This window comes from Triplophysa rosa, linkage group LG15 (genome assembly GCF_024868665.1).
Source record: "Triplophysa rosa linkage group LG15, Trosa_1v2, whole genome shotgun sequence".
Lineage (NCBI taxonomy): Eukaryota > Metazoa > Chordata > Actinopteri > Cypriniformes > Nemacheilidae > Triplophysa > Triplophysa rosa.
The window spans coordinates 2,894,012-2,918,671 of record NC_079904.1 but is presented as its reverse complement, the minus strand read 5'-3'; the positions used below and the strand labels follow the sequence as shown (position 1 = coordinate 2,918,671).

The following is a 24,660-nucleotide window of genomic DNA, read 5'->3' as shown; positions in this document are numbered from 1 at the left end:
ACTAAAAATTCCTAACAAACTACATTCAACACAGAAGAAATAAAACAATCCTTTCAAAACAGAATCCAGCACAATAATCATTTTACCTCGATTATTTTGTTTTCGTAATTTTCGAAAGTTAAAATTGAAAATCGATTACGATTACGATTAATTGCACAGGGCTAGTTATTAGTAAATGAGAAATCAAAACAAAGCAACCAACGATTTGCACTGATATATTTGTGTGTGTTAATGTGACTTGTCACAAACCGGTCCAATAATGACCCATATTATACACACAAGCCGAATTTTTCATTTTACTGTAAGTAACTTAATTATTTGGAGTTAGTTTGTTAAGAATCTCTAATGCGGTTTAAGAATCTCAGTTTGATCTTTCAATTTAGATTTTTTATTTACTGATAAACTTACATTTCCTTACAAACACGTTTACGTACAAAGCAGGCAAAAAAGTCGTTTTGACTGATTTTTGATCAAAAAAAGTGCCAACTTTCTAACTATGTTAATCAATCAGTGCAACTCAATTTTTTACTTGATTTTGAAGAATCCTTTTCTAGACTTCCTGAACTTCGCTAGTCTTGGCAAATGTTCTGCTAGCGATAAGCAGGATAGCCACCTTCACTTTGATCAAATCTGCTGTTAAGAGGCAACAAAGTGAGAATGAAGTCTTCCTGGCAAACATCCTGGAGAACTGCCTCAACTTCAGATACAGTCATCACTTGCTTGGCGTCCTGGGGTTCATCACCGACCGCTGCGCCGGATGCTTGGATTCCACGGTGAGCTTTATGTATAGAAGCACATGATCGCCCAAACACACAAACTACAGAGCATGTTTTTAATGGACACCATTAGGAGGCTGCGAAATTCGGATTAATACCAATCTGGGATTGTGATTACCTGAAACCCAGGAGAGGAGAATGTGGGAGAGTCCGGCCTGGCTGGTATGGATTTCAAACATTTATCCTCTCTTTTATACAAAAATCCACCAAACAATTTTGGGCAAACAAAGCAGGGAGTTTGAAATAAGAGACCACAGGTAGAAGCCAAAAGAGTCGGAGAAATTGTCAGTTCAAAGCTAGAGTTTACCCGAGCGCTGAAGCGCAGTCAGATGCGATTACGTCCAACAGGGACTGACGTTATTTTGGGCCATAAAACCGACAAAGGAATCAAACGGTGAGCAGAACCTGTCGGTTCACCTGAGACTGATGTCAACAGATCTGTAGGATCAGCAGCTGAAATTTTTATGGGTGGGATTTATGAATAAAACATCAAAACCGTCGCAATGGTGTGTCGGGTCAGATCTGTTGCGCTTTTAAAAGGCATTTTCGTCTCAGGCTGCAATGACAAATGACCAATTCAATACCGAAGAACCGGTGAAACATTTGTTCTATCAGTCTGAATGATTCAATATGGATGAATCAATCAAAGGTCAGCAGAGAATCACCATCGGATGTACAACACAAAATCATACTCATACTAAACAAATGCATTGAATTACAAAGCACCCACAATATGTCTTTTGGGAATTAAAAGATGCACAACAAAATAAATAAATTCCCAAAAATGGTCTTCCAAATATGGATTTTCTAACACCTAAATAATTTCCAAAATCTTGGTTTGATAAGACTTTTTCAATGATTCATTTATTCTTATTATGCATTCATTGAAACCAGAATTGAATCTTAAACTGAACTTACTGAAACTCATTTTTTTGTCCATTTAGGCCCAACAAAAACACGAACAAACTGAACCATCAAATGTGTCACCTTACTTTCCTTTCAAAAACGAACACACACAAAGCCAAAAGAAACCAGATCCGCTAACAAGGTGCAAAAACACAACCAAAATAGCAATTACAAGTCACAAAAGACTCTGCGACGAATGTTCCTTTTACGGGCTAAGAAACGTCTTCACGAAATTACACACCATTACCGTAGGAATGAAACCTGCCTTTTTCTGACATCTCATGCGTAAAAGCGATTGGGTAATTCGGGGGATAAATGAAGTTTTTTCTCACAAAGATAATGGCTGCGTAATGACTGCATTGAAGCGGCATTCATGAAGTCTCGTAACCCCGAGAGCGAGGTGGAGAAACTTCTGTGCGGTAAATCAGAAGGGTTGATGCAAACAGGAACTCGACAGAAATAAAGTAGCATGACATTGGCACCTAATGTACAGAAAGGGAACAAGAAAATGGAATGCTAAAGGGGGATGAGAGAGAGAGAACTATCCTAGCTTTATCTGCAGACACTGTTTTATCATTTATAGCTTACATTTGTGGAATTTGTGGTGCATTTAAAACATTGTTTTTTGTTCATCCCAACCAGCCACAATGCCACAACTTCAACCAATGGCATAAGTTTAACCATTTTAATATCCTGTGTGTTTTATTCTAAGCTATGCTGTTTTATACACTACATTCATTGCACATTTCAATTGCTAGTGGTGAAAAACTGACTTTCAATTAATGAAACCAATGTACAGCACAGCTTAAAACACACAGGCCATTAAATGGTTAAATCAGTTGTTTACAATGAACCCCTGCTTCTAATCTAGATTCATCCCCTACCCAAACAAAATGCATGAGTGAGAAAAAAGGAAATGACACATGCGGGTTATCAGTTTACAAATGGAGCCTGTGGAGAAACAATATGTTGAATAGTATATGCTTTAAATCGATAAAGTAAACTACTTCTGCCATCACAGTCCGTGTTGGGAACAATCCGACATTGATGGACATTTTAAAAGGGAATTCTAACTCTGAGTGAAGGATTGGAAACCAGACGTCATCTAAACTGACCCTCAAATCAATGTCCAAGTTTTTCAGAAGAACTGTAGTGTCCTTCACGCAAGGCTTTATGCCCGTGCAATCCGAGACACTGTGTCCGTGACAAAGAGCTCCTGAGAACGGCATAATGGTTCGGCTTCCGCCAAAACGCTGCTTGAAACATGCTGAAGTATCTATCCTCAGCTGAAATAACAGGCTCCTGTTGGATGTACACCATTACAGCCAAGAGAAGAGGATAAATAAATACCCACAATGCAACAGGGTACAAATGAAAACACTGTATCAAGGGCTAAATAAATCTCAAAAACCAAGACGTCTAAATTTAACAATTGAGTACCTAAAAGGCTTCGTTCCAGAAAATGCGCACGACGGATATATAACCAATTAAAAAGATAATAGTTTAAATAAAAGACTTCTTGCTTAACGAATTAAACTGAACATTATCTAACGTTGGAATATTGGCCGATATACAGTTTCTAAATATTAAAGGGATAGTTCAGCCATAAATGAAAAATTTGTCATCATTTACCTACTCTCCGGTTGTTTAAAAACTTGCATAAATTTATTTGTTCCAATGAACACAGAGAAAGATATTTGGAAGAATGTTAGCAATTTTCAGTTCTGGGACATCATCCACTACCATAGTAGGAAAAACAATATTGTTTTTTTTGTTCTGTAGAACACATAATGAGATATTTTGAGGAATTTAGGAAAACAATGAGTTCTCAGGCACCTTTGATTAGCATTTAATTCTTCCTATTATGGTAGTCAATGATGTCCCGAAACTAAAAATTACTAAGATTCTTCCAAATATCTTTCTCTGTGTTCAACGGAACAAAGTAATCATTTAATATAAAAATTTAATTTAAAAATAAAATAATTTATACAGGTATGAAATTACACGAGTGTGAGTAAATGATGACAGAATTTTCATTTTTGGATGAACTATCCCTTCAATAGAAATTTTCCAAAAACAAAAGGCAAAAAGGTGTCCAAAAAATGTTTGGTTACAAGCATTCTTACAAATATCTTTCTCTGTGTTCATCAGAACAAAGAAATGTATACAGGTTTGGAACAACTCGAGGGTGAGTAAATGATGACAGAATTATTATTTTCGGGTGAACTGTTCCTTTAAGAATACTGCTACATGAAATTCGCTAGTTGCACAAGATGGCGCCGGTGAGTTTTTGGGACACCAGAGTCGGCAGACTAATTTCCGGTCGTATAAAACTGTACGGGAAAAGGAGGATTTTTGGCCGGCAAATAAGGGATTTTATAGATAAAAACAGTAGAAAGTAATATATCAGCGATATGACAGATCCTCTTTACATTGCTGAGCCAAAACAACTCGATGTTATACGACCGAAAATTAGTTTGCCGAACCTGCCATCGCAAAGGCTCACCGGCGTTATCTTGTGCAACCAGCCCATAGTTGACATGTGTATTAAAAAGCTTTTTGTTCACTGCAAAAATATTTGAAGGGATAAACTTTTCAAAACGTGAAAAGATTTCAGGCAGTTTAAAATGGCTTTAACAACTAAGTGAATCGTTGAAATGCATTTCACCGCAGAAGCTCGGGACACGTAATGATCGTGCTGGGGACACGAATACTGAAGACTTTTACTTTAAGACACCCATCTTCATAATTAAGTCAATTAGCGCTTATATTAGAGAAAAGAAGCGCAACTCTACGGAGAGCACAGATCCGCTCCATGTGTAATTTGGGACCAACAAGATTTCCCTGAACAAACCTAGTAGCCCCAACGCAATATAAGTTATACATAATTCAGGCCAAAGGCTACATCACAAACCGCAGAAAAAGGGTTGCTTAAACTAAATGTTTTTAAACTGGGATCCATTTTCCATCAAAGCAATTACTGTAAATTGCTCATTTAAATGTATTAGCCACCGCATGAGAAAAGCAAACATAACTCGAAATGATAGAAAAGTTGTGTGAAAACCACAGCAGAGCCGCATGATAAAACTTTACGCAATCCACTGAGCTGACTGCGTGGGTCGTGAATGATCATATACACATATATAAGGCTCTGAAAGGGCGTCAACAAACGTTATTTGTGGTTTATCGTCCGTGGCAAGTTGCCTATTTAGATCAATATCACACTGACAGATTCATAAGATTTAATTTTTCATAAGATGCCTCCCTCACGTTGCGCTGCAGTTTCGGATTTTCGGCTATAAATTGTACATCTATTAAAGACCAAAGGGGAAATTTGCAGAAATACAATTTCAGCACTTAACCCGCTATTGCATACAATAAAAGCCGGATTTAAAAAACAAATCCGTTTTCTTGCATTTGAATATTGTGAAATGAAGTAACTAACACGTTTTTTTGATCATGTAAAAATACAAAAATGAAAAATATCAACATTCTATGAATTATTTCTGTTACACTACACATTGGTGTAAGTTGCGTTTGCCTGCTACTTTTTCTGTAAAAATAATGTCAAAAAGTTGCTTTTATATGAAGACATCCGTGTGACGTTTCCAAGTGTTTTAGGGCCATTAACGAATGCTTGCTTTGTTTTCACTATCATTTTTTAACTTTGACTTCAAATGTCTTTTAAAGCAGCATGTCTTGTTTGCATGGACAAAAGTTTTGGAACGCCCCCTTTTTAATGAACATCATTTCTGAGAGCACAAATCTAAATTCTACAGCATATAATATTCTAGACAATTGTGTGCTTCTAATTTTATAGCAACAGTTTGAACAGAGCGCTTTTCTATTCTAACATGACAATGTCAGTGTGCACAATTGACTCCGTCAAGTGTGGAAGAACAGACATTTCAGAACAGAAAAACACCCTCCAAAACTGTTGAGTTTGAAAACAAAACTCTTTAACATGCATAGCATTAATATTTGTTTTCCTGAAATTACAGGAACAGAAAAAACATGTTTATTACAGGGGGTGTCTCAATACTTTTGTCCTTATAGTGAAGGTATAAGTGATCTTTTAAGGAAAGATTTATTATGCTCCATTACTTAACAAATTTTTGTCAAACTCTACAGCAAACATCAGTAGCGTAACTTTGTTTTGAAAAGTGGTGGGGACAAGACGACAAAAGCAATTCTTTAATAAACAGTTTCTGTAATATTTAACATTGGCTACTCCGCTTTTTGACTCCAGCTCTCAGGGAAGGTCACTTGGCTGTTGCGGTGCATTACACTTAAAAACAGGTTTATACCCATGACTAAAAACGTCATTGGTTCATTGGTTTACGCGTTTTTGTGTTTAGACACTAGATATGCAAGCAAACGCCGCGGATGATGCAAGCATTTCATACCGGCCACATATCGGGAGTCTTCCACAAATATAATTTATGAGTGTGAGCAAAGGGAAACGTTGAGAAAGAGGCGCATCCTGCATATTCCACAAGTTTTAGATGCTAATGGCCCCTAAACAATACACACCTTCCGCAAGCATTTCTTAATTCATTCCATAAAGTCTTGGGGACAAGTCCCACCTGTCCCACCCGTAAATTACGCCTATGGCAAACATACAATTTGTGCACAAAGCAGCAATGACCCTTTTCAATGTCAAATGTATCCCAGCAATGATTTACATTTACGCATTTGGCAGACGCTTTTACCAAAAAAGAGACTTACTTTGCATTATACTAAACATTTGTTTCTGAGTATGTGCAACCCCTGGGATCGAACCCATGACCTTGGCGTTACTAGCGCCACTGAGCTACAGGAAAGCAGTTTCTTTTCTTTTCTACAAGAGAAGTTAAACGCATTCGTGGACACAAATTAGTTACTTGCCATTTAGCAGTAACTGCAGGTCCGGTCCCGCTGGAGTAATTCAGGGTTAAGTGTGTTATTCACTGAAAGATTCTGGATAAATACTTGTGCACATTTAACCTGCAACCTTTGTGTTAGTTCACTAGATACTCAACCAGCCCGTAACACTTAACAATAAGGCTGTATTTGTTAATATTAGTAAATTTGCATAAGCTAACATGAACTTACAATGAACAATATAGTTTTTCAGCATGTATTAATCTTTGTTAATGTTAGTCAATACAATCATCCAAGTTCGTTCATGGTACACTGTTACCAGTGTTACCAGTTACAACGTTTGATTTTGAAAACCTATTAGTAAATGCTGAAATTAACATGAACTAAGTGTTTTTGATGTAAGCTAATGCATTAACTCCTTGTTAACAAATTCAACCTTATTGCAAAGTGTTATGACCGTGGATAAAGCCCTGTTTATTCTGTAACCAAAGTGCACATTTCTTTCCAATTTTCCTAAATATTAAAAAACATCCAAAAGTAAAAGGGAGAACCAGATATCTGTTAAGCTAAAAACCACAAACTAAACACAGTGGTATTACTTTCACATTTGCTCCAAAACGACTCCCGGACCAACCAACTCTCTTTTAGCTGATGCAACCTCTTCAAAACAGTGTTTGAATAGACACTAAAGTCCAGATCGTACAGACATATAGACACATAACGTCAACAAACACAAAACCTTCACTATCACAAAGTGTCAATCAAGGACAAAATACAGACAACGAAACATCCACCCTATGAAACATATTGTCTGTCTTTCCAGCTCAGGAAAGCATCTGGTGGTCTGCGTTCAGCCATTCCTGAATGTGCCGTGCATATCTAAACGCTATTAGTCTCTATATAAACATGTGTTTTCCATATGTATGAGATTCATCCAAACACACGTCCACATAAAACTTGATTTAGCGCTTCTCAACTACTGTGTTGCAGGTGTGTTTAGGGTCACAGACAGCAGGGGAAACAAATTTGACGGAGGCGGCCGCCTCCAATGTTTCTATGCAGGAAAAACGCTATAAATATTGTACAAGTTAGAATAGTTCGACAAACAGGTTTATAATAACTTTTAAAAAGGACATGTCCAATAAACTACACCTCACATTAAATCAGCATTCGCCTTGCATTGGTGCACGATGCGTTTTATACGCCAAGCATGAAACGATGGAAATTCAAGAGATATTTACAAACGAAATTGGCAATTTATTGTTGGCCTGAGGCATTTCATGGCAATATCAATACGTTTTATTACACTAACACGTTTGTTTTCTTTTGTTCTATAACAATGTTGGCCGGGTCTACATCTCAGTCCAGAAAGGGAAAGAAGTTGAAAAGGCCTGATTTAGAGCGCGGGCAGCGGTTCACAACCTTCGGCGTCAGATAACAGAACAGATAAGCAAAAAGAGAGCTGATCCAGACGGCCTGAGGGATTAAATATCTCTTCTGCTCCCCTATTCAAGACCTTGATACTAGACCTGCTCAGTTTTACCGTCTCTGCGAGTTTGCGGCTGACTCATCACTCAAACAATAGAGAACAGCAGAAACACGATGATTTTCACCAGTCTCCATCTTCATAGCTGCTACGAGCCTGCTGAGGTATCTAAATCTGACGCTTTGTTTGTCATCTATCCACTCATATGGCTTTGAGCACTGGCTTTCATGTCTGTGAATGTAATTAAATATAATACTGTGTATATATACTGTATAAGGCTTTAAAGTAGCTACTGTATGTGTACTGTATACCTCATATATCAAATGATTGACCAAATAAGAAAAAAATCTATATATATAGAATATTATATTATGTTTTAACTCTTTTGATTTCAGGGTAAAATATGTCCTGGCCATGTGTTTGAACGATAAGACAACCTAAAACTTGCAATTGGTCCCGTTTGTTTTTTTCGAAAAAACATTAAGGATAAAACTACTCACAGAGTGAATGCGTGAAATTTCAAAATGCTCAAATACATTTTTAGGGGACAAAATCTCAACAATATCTTCGGCACTGAAAGCTTGAGATTTGATACTAACTCACCCTGTCTGCACAGCAAGAAATATAACACAGGCAGGCAAAAGCCGCCGGCCTCATCCTGAGGTGTTTATTGCATCTAACAGGCACCTTCTCATCTCTCAAGGATGTAATCATTCTTTTTGTTTCTTTTCCCTTGAGCGGCTACACTGTTCGGCTGTATGACGGGACGGGGCCTCGGACCATCAGGGACATGTGCCATCTTGTGGCCGGACGAGGAAGAGCGGCACACAAATTAGAGGACACACACCGTGTTGTCTTACCATAAAGATTAACTGGCCATGACAGAGTTAAAGGTAAAGTTCAGTTTTGTTTTAACGTTACTATAATTTCTCCTTTTTTAAATAAATATGCAAAAACATATGCAGCCATAAGACATATCAAAATATCAAATATTTGTGGCAAAAAATGTAATAATTTCAACCAGCACAACATGCCAACCTTGCCTCAACCACACGTGTGAATATACGTGTTAGAAATGCTATTCCTAGAGAGTAAGCTATTTAATTTAGATTTGAGCATAACTAGAAAAAGTAATATTCCCATAATCTCCCGGGCCTGGAAAACCAATTTAAAAATTCCAGACTTTCCAGGATTTCCAAGATTTTGGGAAATTGTTAGTATTCCTGGTAATACATTGATTATGTATTTATGTCCCATAAGTTGTTTTCGTGGTAAGAGCAATAATTCAACAACATACAATAAAACAACCTGCGCACAAATACATGACGACAATACAAGACAAAAAGTCAAGACAAAACAGTCATTTTTCACACAATGTAAATACAGCTGTAGAAAAAATTAAGAGAGCTTTTCAAAATAATTTTCAGTTTTCTGAAAATCTGATCGTTTTTGTTTCATTCTGTGAACTACAAGCAATATTTCTCCCAAATTGTTTCTATTTGCATTTATTTGCAGAAAATTAAAACTGGAGAAACAGGTGAATAAAAGTTTATCTGTATTTTTTCAGACTTCAAATACCGCAAAGAAAACAAGTTCATATTCAGTTTTAAGAAATACAACAATAATATTTCTACATGTATATAGGAAAAGTTAAAATATAATTTTTTATATGATAACCTCGATTTTTATGACAGTTTTCATACTGTCAGTGTTTCATATTGCTTTTGAATGACTTCATGTCACTCCTGAGGTTTGATTTTGTTGAAATTCAACAGACACTGGACTGGAATGACCACAGTAGATCTAGAAATGCTGATTAAATGAAACTTTGTAATGATCTCTTAATTCTTTCCGCCGCTGTATATAGAAAACGTCTGCATGAAACGTCAAGTCCAATAGAGATGAAAGAGAAATGAGCTGATGATTATAATGTAGTTTTGATCGACTCTACACTAAAGCAAAAATAACAATATTATTGTACTGTGACCCTGACAACAATTTCACACCTCCATCTCCCCGCTACAGCATTAACAGCCAAAATTGTACAAATCTGAAAATAAATAACCCGCGATTTGACCCGCGTGATGAGATTACGCACGCATTAAGTCGCAGAGTTTCTCAACACAGCTACGCTTCAGAAAGTTGCTAATTAATCTCCCAAAGTGCATATGAAAGAATCCCACGACTGCCATCTGACAATTTATCCTCAATCTAATGAGTCCACGTTGGCAAAGCTGCAAGAACAAACTCACTTGGCATGCCAGGGGTGGCAACGGCAGCTCTCTGCAATTCACAGCATTATGTTTTAATATGGCAACGGCACGGCGTAAACAAGCCGCTACCCCACAACAACCTCTTTTGGGGCGAAGCTAAAAGCGGAGGTGTGTGATGAATGCGGTAAAACCGTTGCCAGCTGCTGCACGGATGTGCATGCGTGCCTTGCTGAGGAGCAGGTGCCGAAGCTACTTTCTGACCCCTGAGCCTTCCCAGCATCCCTCTCCATCTGCTGGGTGGCCACAGGAGAGGTCCGCCCCGGCCGGTGATACTGTTACAGGGCGGCAGGATGGGAGTGCGATCAGAGGGTGTTACACTGACGGTCAGAGAAGCTTTGCTCTGGGAGTTGCAGCAGTGTTGCGGTCGCAACACCTGCGTCAATCCTGCCTCATTGTCTCTCTGCAAATATCAATAGCGCCGGGACTACAAGTCACATCACTGCACAACGTCAGAAACAACAGCATGAAACAAAGCAAAACATAATGCGTATATATGCATGTAAGTATATATACTGTACATTCTTAAAGTGACAGTTCACCCAAAAATGAAAATTCTGTCATTATTTACTCACCTTCTTGTCATTTCAGACCTGTATGACTTTCTTTCCTTCGCAGAACACAAAAGAAGATTTTTGAAGAATGCTGTTAACTGGCCCCCATTCACATGTTTTGTGTCTGTGAATGGGGGCCCACGCTGCTTGGTTACCAACTTTCTTCAAAATATCTTCTTTTGTGTTCTACAAAAGAAAGTTGTTCAGGTTTGAAATGACAAGAGAACTGATAGTTTTTGGGAGAACTATCACTTTAAGTGACTTATTCGTCAGGTAGACTGTGACCCCATTAGCTCTCAGTGAGGTGAAAGAGAGCCAGTATTAGAACAGCCGCGTACCTCCGAACCCATCTCACAATCGCCCTATCACCCGTGAAGACTCCTTACACAGTCAGAGCTGTTAGCTAAAGCGTCTGACCGTGCAAGACAAAGCCGTCGCCCTTGTTTCTCGGCACCAAGTCACAGTCCAAGTACACCTCGTCCCATCACATGGAAACAGTCCAGCCTAAGAGCCGTCACACAGAGACCTCGACAATCTCTGTTGTCGTGTTGTGCATGTACTTACTGCTGCAGTGCTTGTCCACTCCATCACCATGAGAACTGCTTAACCCCGCCTCCTCTCCCGCGGGCTTCCTGGTCACCACAACGCTCGGAGTGACGGGCGGCTGCGGTGGGGCCTGAGAGACTGAGACAGACCGAAAAAAAAGAGTTACACAGTAATCAAAAGTAAATAAGGCCTCCTTAATAAAATAAATACTAAACAAACATGAGGGGAGAAGTTCGAGAGGCGGAGATTTGCAGCATTTAATGAATAATGAACGATGCGATTCTGTGAAAATCTGCTGAGCTTTCCGTGTGGGCTAACATATAACTCTCCACCGCGCTGTATAAAATATTCAGCAGCACTTCTCTATAGCAGGTCATTTTTTTACCCCACCGTACTCTTTCAACACTGAACCGGTGCTAAATGAAAAGGAACCGAGGGCCGTCCCAGAAGGGGGCCGCGCAGAGTTCTCATTATGGCATATATGGAGAGATCGCACGGCAGAGGTCAGAGGTAAATCTGTCGACCGGAAAACCTCTGGTGATTAAAGGGGGGGGGCACTGCTCGCTCACTGCAGACTTTAAAGCCAACTACGCTAATCTTTTTTCCTTAAAAGTGGAGAATGAGCGGAACATTATGTGCCTATTAGGATGAAACCTCTATAGATGAATGTTAGCGCTGGTGGGTGTTAATAAGTGTTGTCTTAATAAGTGAAAATCTAGGACTGAAGCCCGATCACCATACTATCTGCTCTACATAGCTTCCAAGATTGAATTATTGCACCCCTCTGTGGTGGTTCTCAAACTGGGGTCCCCAAGATGGTTCCAGTGCGACGTCTTTATTTGAGGGGCTGCAAAGCAAAGCACTCTACACAAAGGGGGTCTTACAACAAAAAGGTTTGAGAACCACTGTGTTACAGCATGTTAAAAACAGTACAGTGTAGTACATAGTAGTATGTGTCTGTACATATGTTTTGGGCTAAAATTCCCCATAACCCTGGCATAAAGTAATCATTTGCAATGGTTTCTGAAAACAATTTGATGATGCAACAATTATATATCCACATAGGGTTATGCTGACAATTCATACATAAATAAACAAACTTGTAATGTATGCTTTAAATAAAGGTGACGGTTGGCCCAGGCCAAAATATCTCGTATGCAAATGCAGGGTATATACAGGAATCATGGAGTTAAATTTAATACGTTTTAAGACCTTTTTTAAGACACTTTTTATACATTTTAAGACCTCATCGCCACTTTTTTTGTTTTAATCGGTTACATTGGCAACACTTTAACTTACATTTACTATAAACTGATCGTAAGATAGCAAAACTAAACAGTCTGTGATAACTCCATATTATTGGAACATAATTCAGAAGGGTGGGAACAAGAATGAATTGATTGACTAACCCATGCAAGGTTTATTAGAAAAAGAAACGAGGCTACGCTAATCGCCTTCCGACATACAGCGCAGTACACCTCACGGTTATTTCCAGAGACGGCCCTCAGCCATGGTTCCAACTAATTATCCTCCAACCATTTGCATGAAAACTTGCATTTCCCCATTAGTCAACGATGTCGTTTAACAACCGGGTGTAAATGGACCTCCCACTATTCGCCTACGCAATGATTCAATTCAGGCAAACTTTAGCATATGACCTCTTTGGACAAATATAAAAAGATGATACAAAATGTAATACCTTGGAAAATGGCATTTAAGACTTTTTAATACTTTTAAGGGCCTTAATTTTCGCTATTTTTTTTTTTATCAACTTTTAATACTTTTTAAGACCCCGCGGACACCGTGAAATATTTATAAAAGAAAAAAAATCTAGATCAGGCTTTTGTCCCTATGCAGTTTTTTGCTCGTTTTAATTTTGCAGGACTCAAATCTGATTAGCCAAAAAAATGAATAGCACACAAAATTCAATTTCGTGGCATTGTAGTTTTTAGTATCCACATTTGTAAAGTTTGAACCCTACGCACACTTAAAGTGATAGTTCTCCCAAAAATAAACATTCTGTCATCACTTACTCACATTTGAGTTGTTCCAAATCTGTATTCATGTATTTGTTCTGATTAACACAGAGAAAGATATTTGGAAGAATGCTTGTAACCAAACAGTTCTTGGCCATCATTGACTCCCATAGTAGGAAAAAATACTTTATCATTTTTTGGGGTTCTGTTGAACACAAAAGAAGATATTTTGAGGATTGTAGGACAGCAAACAGTTCTGGGACACTTTTGACTACCATTGTCTTTTTTCCTACTATGGTAGTCAATAGGGTCCAAGAACTGTTTGGTTAACAAGCATTCGTCCAAATATCTTTCTGTGTTGAACCAAACAAAACAAATTATACAGGTTTGAAACAACTATAGAGTGAGTAATTCATGACAGAATTTTCATTTTTGGGTGATCTGTCCCTTTAAGTCAATTGGGATTTAGTTTATCTTAAATGATACGATTCTGGGCTGTTTCGTTACCTCTCTTCCGGCGTGACTCCTTGATCTCCTCGCACATGCGGTCAAACTCAGGGTCCAGTTCAGAAGCGATCATGGCGTGTGCCGTGTCCTTCAGGCTGCATGCCCTGTGCCGAATGATTTTATCTGCGAGCAAACACAATGAGGTCATTTACGACAACATTCGTGAATGAAGAAAGAGCTTTGCGTTAATGATTCTGTACACATCTGAAGGGCCGTTCACACGGAAAAGTAAAAAACATTCGATTTAAATAAGACTTGCGCAATTTTACACTCAACGTGAGTGAAAGCAACTATTATCACTTTTTTTACAATTGAGCAGCAACGACTGATAGAAGCGATAGAAGTGAAGTGAGATCTCCGAGATTGTGGAAAAGTTACCATATCGTTAACTGCTCTATATGATTTTCTCTGCCCACGTACAAATATTGAATGAAAATAAATGATGTGTCTGCAGTCTATGCGTTGTTGTGCACTGACAATCATCCATCATTTTTATTTTATGATGTATTACGCACATTACTGCAAAGTACATGTGCCTGGGAGAAACTTTAAGGAGCAAGAAAACAGACCATTGGCATCTTATTTCGACAGACACTTGTGATCAGCACTTTCCAAACCTAAAGTCTACAAGTAATGTTACGGTTTTCTATAGGACAAACAACACATGCATTGAATGGCACATTAAATGTGACCAAAATTAATTTAGTTTCAAAGAGAGTTAGAAGTCATGGGTTCGATTCCTAGTGAAAACATAATATACCTTGATCAGCAGAAATGTTGTTTTAAAATCTGCCAAATGCATTATATTACTGATGCTGGCAAGCTACACACAGTTAAAAATACAAAACAAATCTATTTACTGAAACACAATGTGAGAATGGGATTATTGCACTTTCTTAAAGCTGCCCGCAGAGGCAAAGAATGTTCGATGTATATAGGGGTGTAGCGGTTCTCGGTAAAAATTGAACCGCACGGTTCTCCACCAACGGTTCGGTATGCGGTCCAACATTCATCTTAAATCTGACGACGCATTTATAATGTGGTTCGTTAAAAATTACATGTGTACAGTATCAGTGTACTGGATCGGTTTCATTCCTCTTAAAGCGACAGCAGCATATTCCTGCTGTCTGTTAAAAGTCAAGGTAATCACTCACTGCTTGTGACTCAATAGCTTCTGTAACTTCAATTATGATTCATCTTTATTTAATTTGTACATATGCAATGTTATGTTTTATTTGATTACTTTAATCCATTTCTACCTTAAAAGATATATATACAGTATCTTATTTTATTTTCTGCTTTGATCTGTTGTTTTATTGGTGCTGTTACTTGTAGCTTGATTATTTGTTCTTATTTTTATTTGTCAGTAGTCCCTTTTCCCTGAACATAGCACAAACCGAACCGAACCATGACCCTAAAACCGTGACACAAACTGAACCGTGAGTAATTTGAACCGTTACATTCCTAGTATTCTATCATTAAATCAAGCTGATTTTAAACATGTAGTGAAGTGTGTGTGCTGTGCGTGCGTGCGTGTGTGTATTAGCGGATAGTCCTCATTACTCCAGGATGAGCTGGGGGTCAGGATCTGGCAAAGCTCGTCTTGTAACTGGAAGATGGGCCAATTCAGCCATCAAGTGGACAATCTTTACTTTAGTCAAGGATATAATGGCAGGCTGAGAGGAGTGTAAACACACTTTCCTGCCCCAAGATTCAAAACTGCTGGTGCCAAACCTGACATATCAAACAAATCCCATCATGATGCCGAATGACGTTAATGAAGAGCAATTGGATCCAGCACTGCCTGACTAATAACCCCTTTCAGAGCCCAAATAAAACGACTTTCTAAAAAAACTGTATTAGCTTCATGCTTTAAATCTTGATTTTGACGATCATTTCAATATTTTATGTCAGCTTAATAAAACTGTAAAAAGAAGGTGAACAAACGAACAGCGCATGTTCAATTATTAAATGAATGAAACATCAATGTGGATGTTTCAATATGCTTTTCTCTTTCAACTTTTTTCTTTAGAAAAACACATGCGGTGTAACATCGCGGTCAATAGCCACTGCAACAACAGATGTCTTCTTTAGCATTTTCAAAATCCTGAAGCTTTTAAATCAAGTTTCTGCACTTGGATGGAATAAGTGCAGCTTACAAAAGAAACAACAATGATCGAGCTAAAATATCACTCGATAGACACCTTAGATTTCAGGTCTTCATGCTTCACCCGTGAGAGTAACGCTTAACAAATGCAATTTTGACAGCTCCTAAATCCCATATTCCCCGGCTCTAAATGGAGCAGGAGCCTCTTTTGGTTTCCTTATTAAAGTAGCTAATTGCGTTTTGTCTCGTTTGTTCAGTGGCTCCTCTGTGGACGCTGCGTTTAAACAAATGACCCACGTCCTTCCAGCAAATTGGGCTACTATGATTTATTCATAGGCACCGGCTGCATTTAGCCAACAACCTTCACTGGCTGACCAATTAATCCAGACGGCTGGGAGTTACGTCTCGACCAAACAAAAAAAATGCTTTGTTCCTCTGAAGAAGCAGCTTGCAAACTTCCCAGGACATGATGAGAAATCTAAAAAGAATACAAACCTCAACACACTTAATACAGATTAATACACTTCTCCTCGCTGTTTGAACTAAATCGCTAAGTGAACTAAATTAATTTTAAATGCGCGATCATTAGTACACAAGTAAACACGTTCTTTAAATAATGCATGCTTTTTTCAAATACATGCTTTGTCTTTCTGATGGGTTTGTGAGGTCTTAGAACAGGCAACATGAAGTGGCCAAATAAATATTTCACTTTCACCCAACGCAGGCCGGCGGGAGGTTTACTTTGAATCTTTTTCTTATGTCGTACTTCAGCAAGCTCATCAAGCGGGAAGCAACTTAAACATAACCAAGCAGGCACTGCCATCATACACTGTAACGCCCCTATCATTCAGATTTAGTTTGTATTCAATGAACATTTACATAACACCATCACAGCCTTGTTCATACCGCCAATGCATAAATAATCATACGACACGATTTGTACACTGCAAAAGCCTAACCAAGACTAAACGTCCGTATGGCCGGAGAATAGCGAGACATCCATTAAAGCGATGAAAAGGTTTCATAAAGACTGCTCATTACACTGCCATTTTTCTCTGTGGAGAGATCAGAGACGATGATTTCCCGTGGCTTTTTAATAAGGAAAGGTCAGTGGGTTAATATCTTGCCTCATCTATTGTCCTCAAACTCTCAAATCTTTCAATGAAGAACTGGCGAGTCTGTCGGATTAATCACCGACTTTATGTCCTTCAAGTGTGGCGCTCGACTGGCTGCTGCTGCTTTGATGGCTGGTGTCCTTGCTTCCGTCATTGTCAACTGAATGTTTTATTGCTTGTTCAACGCAATATCACCTTAAATGGGTTGAATGGCACCTTTTGTTTTCTAGTTGAATGAGTAGTTTACCCAAAACAAAAGTCGCTGTCGATCATAATCGCTACAAATGATCTCATTCTCAAAACAACTTTCAGTGAAAATCAATGACTTCACTGCTGCAAATCACTGTCAGTGTGAACGGCCCTTACAAAGCGATTTATATTTGTGTGTTCCGTGTTGTCTCTTTACCTCCCGGGTCCTTGTCTGGATTGTATTCTAACGCGTTGCTGCAAATGAGGTCAATGTCCACGAGAAAATCCTTGGCGGCAGTGTACTTGTGAGTGTCGATCTTCATCATAATGGCGGACATGTCCATAGGTTCTTTAATAACCTCGAGGTAGTCTGACACCTAAAAGCAGAGTGTAAATTATGCAAAGCAGTGGTCTTCACTGGGAGGGGGACTGCAGATCTCAAACTCATTTTTGTGAAAAACAAATGAACATTTGTATTAAAATCAAAACACATTTAACTTAACCCTTCTATTGTGTTCATGTTTTTGTTACTAAGCCAATGTTTACAAATCTAGTGGACTCGCAGCATTATTCGTTTTTTCAAACCACTTCAGTCTTAAAAATGTATGTAAAAATATTTCACAGATGTCAACTTTATCCTAAAAAAAAAACAAGCAAAAGAGACAACATACAAGGGCAATATTTGCCATTTATCTGTTAAAACACATTAATAAAAAAGTACTATTCTAACCAAATAAATCGAAAAGTAAAAAATATAAATGTAGCATATGGAGAGAAAAATATGTGATTCTTAAATAAATATAAATGTAAGGCTGAATAAATAATTACATCATTTTTAGTAAATATTTTAGGTACATATATTTTGTAAACATAAAAATGTGGTTTTTGTTGGTAAGCAAACAAGTCCCACAGGCCCGAAAACCACACAAGGGTTAAACCAAAGCTAAGATTTCATTAGATTTTAAGTTTTCATTGTCAGTCCCACAATAAAAAGCAAAATAAAAATGTAATGTATAAGTATAATAATTTAAAAGGCTTTGCAATGCAAGTCCCATAATGTGTGTAAACACATTAATGTGCTATATATCAATATTTGTTTTAAACAGAATCTAACAGGGTCACTATTCTCTCTCTCTTTCTTCCCAGCAAGAGTCTCTCGATCTCAAAAATGCTGAAGACACCTGAATTACATAGTAAATGTCACTAAAAACAAATTTACTAGATACTGGATCATGCTGGGGCCCATCCCAACACCCTTGACAGGTGGCCAGTCCATCACAGGGCACTTAAAACATAATTTTTCATCCCCAAATTAATTACATTTTACTATAATGAAACAAGAGACCGTTTCAAAACCTCTAACTTTATCATTATTGTAATGCCAATATTTTCAACGCTAAATATACATTTGATTCAGAGTGAAATATGGCCCAGGCATCTTCTTGACAGGCTTCGTGACGTTTACCCGATTACAGACTGAAAAAAGCTGAGTTCAGGACAAATTTGTGTATCTCCAGACACACAGTCCTTCTTGTTTGCCTCTTATATTGATGATTTTTTAATTGCCTTCTCAAATTCCCGATCCAGGTAACGATCCTGCCTACGAGCTGTTGTGTAATGACAATCATTTGATTTGTTTGGTCTGGGGGGCTGCAAATAAACCATAGGGGACCCTAATTTGATGCTCGTATTGAACGAGAAGAGCGGAGACCCTTCAGGCATTTATCATACAGCTGTTGAAGGTGCAGTAACTGCTCACCTCCTCAATGTCCACGGGCTTGCTGAAGATCTGGAAGCGCTTGTCGGTGGCGAGCCGCTTGGTGACGTCCCTGAGAAAGAGGCGGAGCTCGCGCAGCGTGTTCTCTTCCTGCTCGTCCAGTCGCCTCTGCTCCTCTGGAGAGAGCTGCCGGGGGCCGGGGTCTTCAGCGAGGGTCAGCACCTTCAGAGTACAGGCTAAAAACAAACAAAAAACTAATTAACTAGGGACTTAAAGACTGCACTTAACAATTACGGTTCCTAAACAATTCCAGCTTTTTCCATCAGTTGCGGTACGTAGACAAGTTCTTTCTCTACCTCATTACAATGTTGCAGGAGCAAAATGTATTGCAATTTTTTGTGCATATTGATTTGAACAGAAACAACTTTCCATTCCCGGCCGTAAGTGTAACGGGGCACCCCAGCAGATAAAACGAAAATAGGAAATGCTCTTAAGCAAGAAAGAGAGTCAAATAATACTGAACCTATGCCAGAGCAGCCAAAAGAATTACAAACGCTCTGAACACACGGCTGGAGAGCAGGAACGGTTCCCACCGCAGCGTGGGCCGCAAAGAGTTTTATTGATTTCTGAAGAGCGCCAACAAACAACCTGACATCTGCAGTAATTTAGGGCCGCATCTATACAATGAACCAAAAACAGACGGCCAGAAATGAACAAATAGGTGGCACTGCCTTGGAAGAAAATACTGCTGACAGGAAAAAAACAGGCTGGTCGTGTTAGTATGAAGATTATCCTCAAGCTTCTGAAATTTATCATATGGCAACCGCTACAGAGCACTAATGCAAACCGTGGACGTAATTGTGGTTAATGTTATTGCCCGGCATTTGAAGACCCCTCTCGTGTCGTGCCGTTCCATCGTATTTTACTCAGAAACACTTTTTCAAATACACAATTTGTATTTTATTCAGAAACACCTGCGGTCAACCCTCGGGAGGACCACTGCTCTGCATCAATGGGTCTTGACGCTCACATTTCCACTTGAAAGCAGTTTTAGGCTTTTAATGACTCCAGCTGTGAGAGAACCGATGAGCATAGTGCTCATCCATTAGAAAATATTCAGAACATCAGGAGCACGCAGGACACCAATAGGACACATAGGGGTGTAAACATCTTCTGTTTCTGATTTAACGCTTTCGTCTTGTTTGGCATCTTCTAGGCATCTGTCAGCTCAGACCCCGATTCTCATTTTTGTTGTATCTAATAGTGTTTGAACTAAAATGTCAAGTAAAACTTTGATACACCAACTATTTGACAGAGAGGATTCCAAACAGGAAAGCAGGACACTAAAACAAAACATTTTGTAGTGTCTCTCTAATGGAGATGAGGAAGTTGGCAAAGCTTGAGAAAAGCAAAAGTAATAAACTAGAAGCACAAGTGGGGATACTCTCAGTCAAGACGTGATAAATCTGTAGTTCAGCGCGCATAAACACTGTAAAACTCACCTGTTTTTCTCCTGCGGGGGGGCGCCTTCGCCGCTTGCACCAGAATGAGGTCAGAAAAGAACCTTCGGCGAGCCTCCTCCGCTGGCGTGGTTAAACAGACCACCTCCCCGTACGAACGACTGAAGATGCATTTTAGCTGAAAAAAAAAAACGGTTCCAAATACACTGAACACAAAATATTTATATTGACTTTTGAGCATTTTGTTATAATGGAGTCTAAGCACTTTACGAACCTACAAGACAAATTGCACAATAACACAGGCTATTTCAACCCATTACAAACATTCACTCTGACATCAAAGTCTCGAAACACCAAACTGCCTTTTCATGAATTCAACATAAACAAACGTGAAGATTGGCTTACAGTCATAAAGCATCTGCATCATACTGCACTTCAAAAGCTTTTCAACAGCAGGGATCACATCTCGACAATTCCAACAAACAAAAACCTAGAAAGTGAGTTAGACTATAAACAAATTCATTTAAAACTTCTTGAACCCTGTCACTTTGGTTTTTCCCAACATTCTTTGTTCTTCTGACTAGGTATTGCATTTTCTTGCTATTTCCCCAAAAACCAGGCCCCAAATCTCATTGCCTTATTTCTCCTGGTGCGAGGCGTTGTTCTGCTCAGCTTAAACTTTAAAAAAGAAGTTTAAGCATACAGTATGTATAGCAGGGCGATTCAAGTTGGGTCCTGGAGGTCAACTGCTGTCAAGCACCATGTGCAAAACTCTAACCAAAACACCATTATTGCGTGAAGAAGTGTGGTTTCTTGGATCAACGACTTGGTTGGTACTTGAAATAACATTCACGTCCCATTAAAATCAGCTATGAGGTTTAGGATTGCACAGGGCCGGATAGCTTGCTTTGTTTCATTCAGGGTAGTTAACACTGGGTAGTTCACCCAAAAAAAGAGAATTATTTTATGTGTTTCACAGAAAGTCATATGGGTCATTGGATAATCGTCCGTTCAAAAAAAGGGTTTACATCACATAAAACTCTGTTTTTTAGCTGCCTGATTTTGTAAAGTTGCTCATTGTATTAAAATAACCTAAAAAATAAAAAGCATAAAAAATCATCAAATATAAATATAACCTTCAGTTAGATAAGATGAACAAGACATTTGGGTGTGCTTTCGAAAAAAAAAACACAGTTTCCATTGTGGTATTTCTTATTTTATGCGTGTCTGAGAAACAACTGTCAACTCCGTTACGCACTACGTAAACCTCTCTCAAAAAGGAATGGATTGTCCCAATTTTACATAATTTGCATATTGTGATGTCACAGAAGTGTGTGAATGAAAGACAAGGAGGTATATCACGTCTCTTTCCCCAAATATTGGTAAAAATACCAAACGTGTCAAGAGTGGATTAATTACTGTCAACAATGTTACTCAAATATTGTTGTTACAAATTTTTATTTTGTAAGCATAAACATACCATGTGCTCTGCAGTTCTTGGCTTCCATTTTGAGTGTAAATACAACATTTTTAAAAACATCAACTACTGTATGTTACTGTCCACTCTGTTACTCAGTAGGGCAAAACTACAAGGTAAAGTAAACCAGGTAACCCTGAGACAAATAAGTATAAGGGTTTTATGTAAGGTCATGCTTGTTTTTTTAGGAGAAAAAACATTTTCAAATGTTTATTTTCATATGCCACATGTACACGCAATTACAGAATGACCCATATACAGGTTTTATAGGACACGAGTGAATAAATAATGAAAGAACCAACCAAACATAATCCTAAACCTGATTAAATACTTTTTTTAGGACCAGCAAAAGATAAAGACCAGGAAGGTGTCCTACACGATTGCCATCAGTCATCCAATTTGATTTAAAGGGTAACGAAATGGTTTTATAACACGATGTGATGCACTGATAGAAAGTGAGTCAGAAGAAGAGCCGGGGTGTTGGACAGCAGAGCGAGAGAAAAACCGAGAATAATGGCCAGCGTCTGGTTTGCATGGTCATGTGTGACTGAGGAGAGCTTTTTAACAAGCGGTTTCACAACGCTATATTTAACTCTAATTTCACATGGTGTGCCGTGCCAGTCAAATGACTGCAGGCTGAGAGTGCAAGAGCTTGTTTTAACTGCATCAGCATTAAAACTTCACCATAAGTTCAGGGAAGTTTCTGCAGGAACCAAGACAAATGAATTCAGACGAAAAGGCTAAAGACTCGAATATCATTACGTTAATATCCAGCACAAACCGCGCCATCTTAAAAACTCCCCCGAGGTTTACGCTACAGGAAACGTTAGCCAAATATTTCAACAAAAAGAACAACAAACCGCACAGCGCATTTTCCCCATTAAGAGAATTAAAAAACAGCACACAGGGTACTTTAAGGTTAATATCCAATCATGAATGGGTGTGGAAGATCTTTATCAAGCACAATATTGTATTTCATTGCATCTTTGTGGATTAGTTTTCAGACCGGAAACTCTTGAGGTAAGATGAAGGAGAGCGTCCACCCCTCAGATACGGAGCCAGCCGGCGGTTTTCGCAATGTTGTCTCATCTTGTCTCAAAGCTGATAGAGACCTTGGAGACCAATGCAGATACTGAGAGGCAGAGCGCTGAGAAACCAAATAAATCCTTTCAAGTTGCCAGAGAACAAAACATCTTTAGATTGAGGATAATCAAGACACACATTTTCTGTCTCCTGTCTTTCTCCCACTTCTGAGCATTTTATCACGGCTCCAAATGGAAAAACATACAAAAGAAACTTTAAAGCCTTGCTTGTTTAAGTCTAAAGCAATTCACTTCACAGAGGGTCTAAAAACAACATAAAATGACGCTTGAAACCCAGTTTACGTCAATGTTAATTTACAGTTTAGTGATAGTTCACCCTAAAATGAAAATTCTGTCATCATTTATTCACCCTGCAGAAGACAAAAGAAGATATTTTTAGGAATATTGGTAACCGAACAATGGCGGTAACACATCCACTACTATTGTATACACACAACATCAATGCAAGTCAATGGGTACCGCCGTTGTTTGGTTACCTACACTCCTTGAAATATCTTCTTTTGTGTTTTGCAGAAGAAAGAAAGTCATACAGTTTTGAAATGACATGAGGATGAGTAAATGATCATTTTTGGGTGAACTATCTCTTGAAGCTGAAAGAGAAGATGCCATACAGAAAAAAAGGTCAACCAGCTATGTGATAAAGAAGCTATTATTCTTGACCAATATGAAGTAATGACAAAACATGACACCTGATGACATCCAAAGACATTTCATGCAGATCCTGAAGGTGTTAATAACAAGTAAACTAACAAGTGGACATTCAGGTCTAACTTTACACCTCTGGAACTGTTTGCTGGCATCCTTCCTAGACACGCTAGCATCAGCCAAATCCCATCCTTCATCCGAGCACAGAGGCACCTACAACCTTGCCACCTTCCCCAACGCAGCTGCTGTTTACAGACACGGCTGGCATCTGCGTCTCTTTAAAAAATGCCAGGCGGTGGAAGAGTTGAGAGATTTTTAGCTGTTATTTTGTTCCCGTTTCTTTAAATTTATCAGAGGCCCTGATGTGCACAACCGCAATGAGGACAGCTGTCTCGCCGACCGTGCCAAAAACCGAGGGCCACTCCAAACTGTTCTTCAGCAAATCTACTTATTTGCATATTTGGGCATCACTTAATGCAGATAAGCTGCGGGCTAACGGACCTTTAAAAAACAAGAAGGTTCAACATCTTCCCACTCAAAACCCGCCCGCTGAGGGACATAAACACAGCGTGAGTACGCTTTTTTATTTTTGAAACACTGTCTTTCACTGAACTGTTTTACTTCACAGTTTTGAACACTATGTGTGTTATGTTTGGAATGGAAACCAAACACATTTTAGTTCACAAAACGCTGAAATTTTGACTTATGTGCCACTCAACTAGGATGCCATCGTATGTCCTTAGTTATGTCATTTACCTTTAGACTTAAGTGCAATCATTTGCATTCAGTAAGTCACTTAAAAACCTCAGTATTTTATATTTCATAACAGATATTTTAGCTAAATGAATTAGTTACACAAAACTGCACACTAAGAAGGTTGAGGCCATCAGTGTGAAATTCAAACACTTTGTTCCTCCACAGTGTGAATTGGGCATTCCTGCTCTTCCGCATAGAAAATCTCGA

At 38.6% G+C, this 24,660-nt stretch overlaps 1 protein-coding gene across 2 annotated transcripts in view; it reads right to left on the bottom strand.

The window, feature by feature from the left end:
- Window positions 1-24,660, bottom strand: part of atad2b (ATPase family AAA domain containing 2B) — a 71,751-nt gene that overhangs the window by 26,125 nt on the left and 20,966 nt on the right. For both annotated transcript variants that reach the window (XM_057352223.1, XM_057352224.1), the window contains exons 20-24: window positions 20,515-20,650; window positions 19,055-19,248; window positions 17,513-17,672; window positions 13,885-14,007; window positions 11,420-11,539 (exon numbers count right to left, since the gene is read on the bottom strand). In XM_057352223.1, coding sequence (XP_057208206.1) covers window positions 11,420-11,539; window positions 13,885-14,007; window positions 17,513-17,672; window positions 19,055-19,248; window positions 20,515-20,650 — 733 coding nt within the window. The remainder of the gene's footprint in view (window positions 1-11,419; window positions 11,540-13,884; window positions 14,008-17,512; window positions 17,673-19,054; window positions 19,249-20,514; window positions 20,651-24,660) is intronic.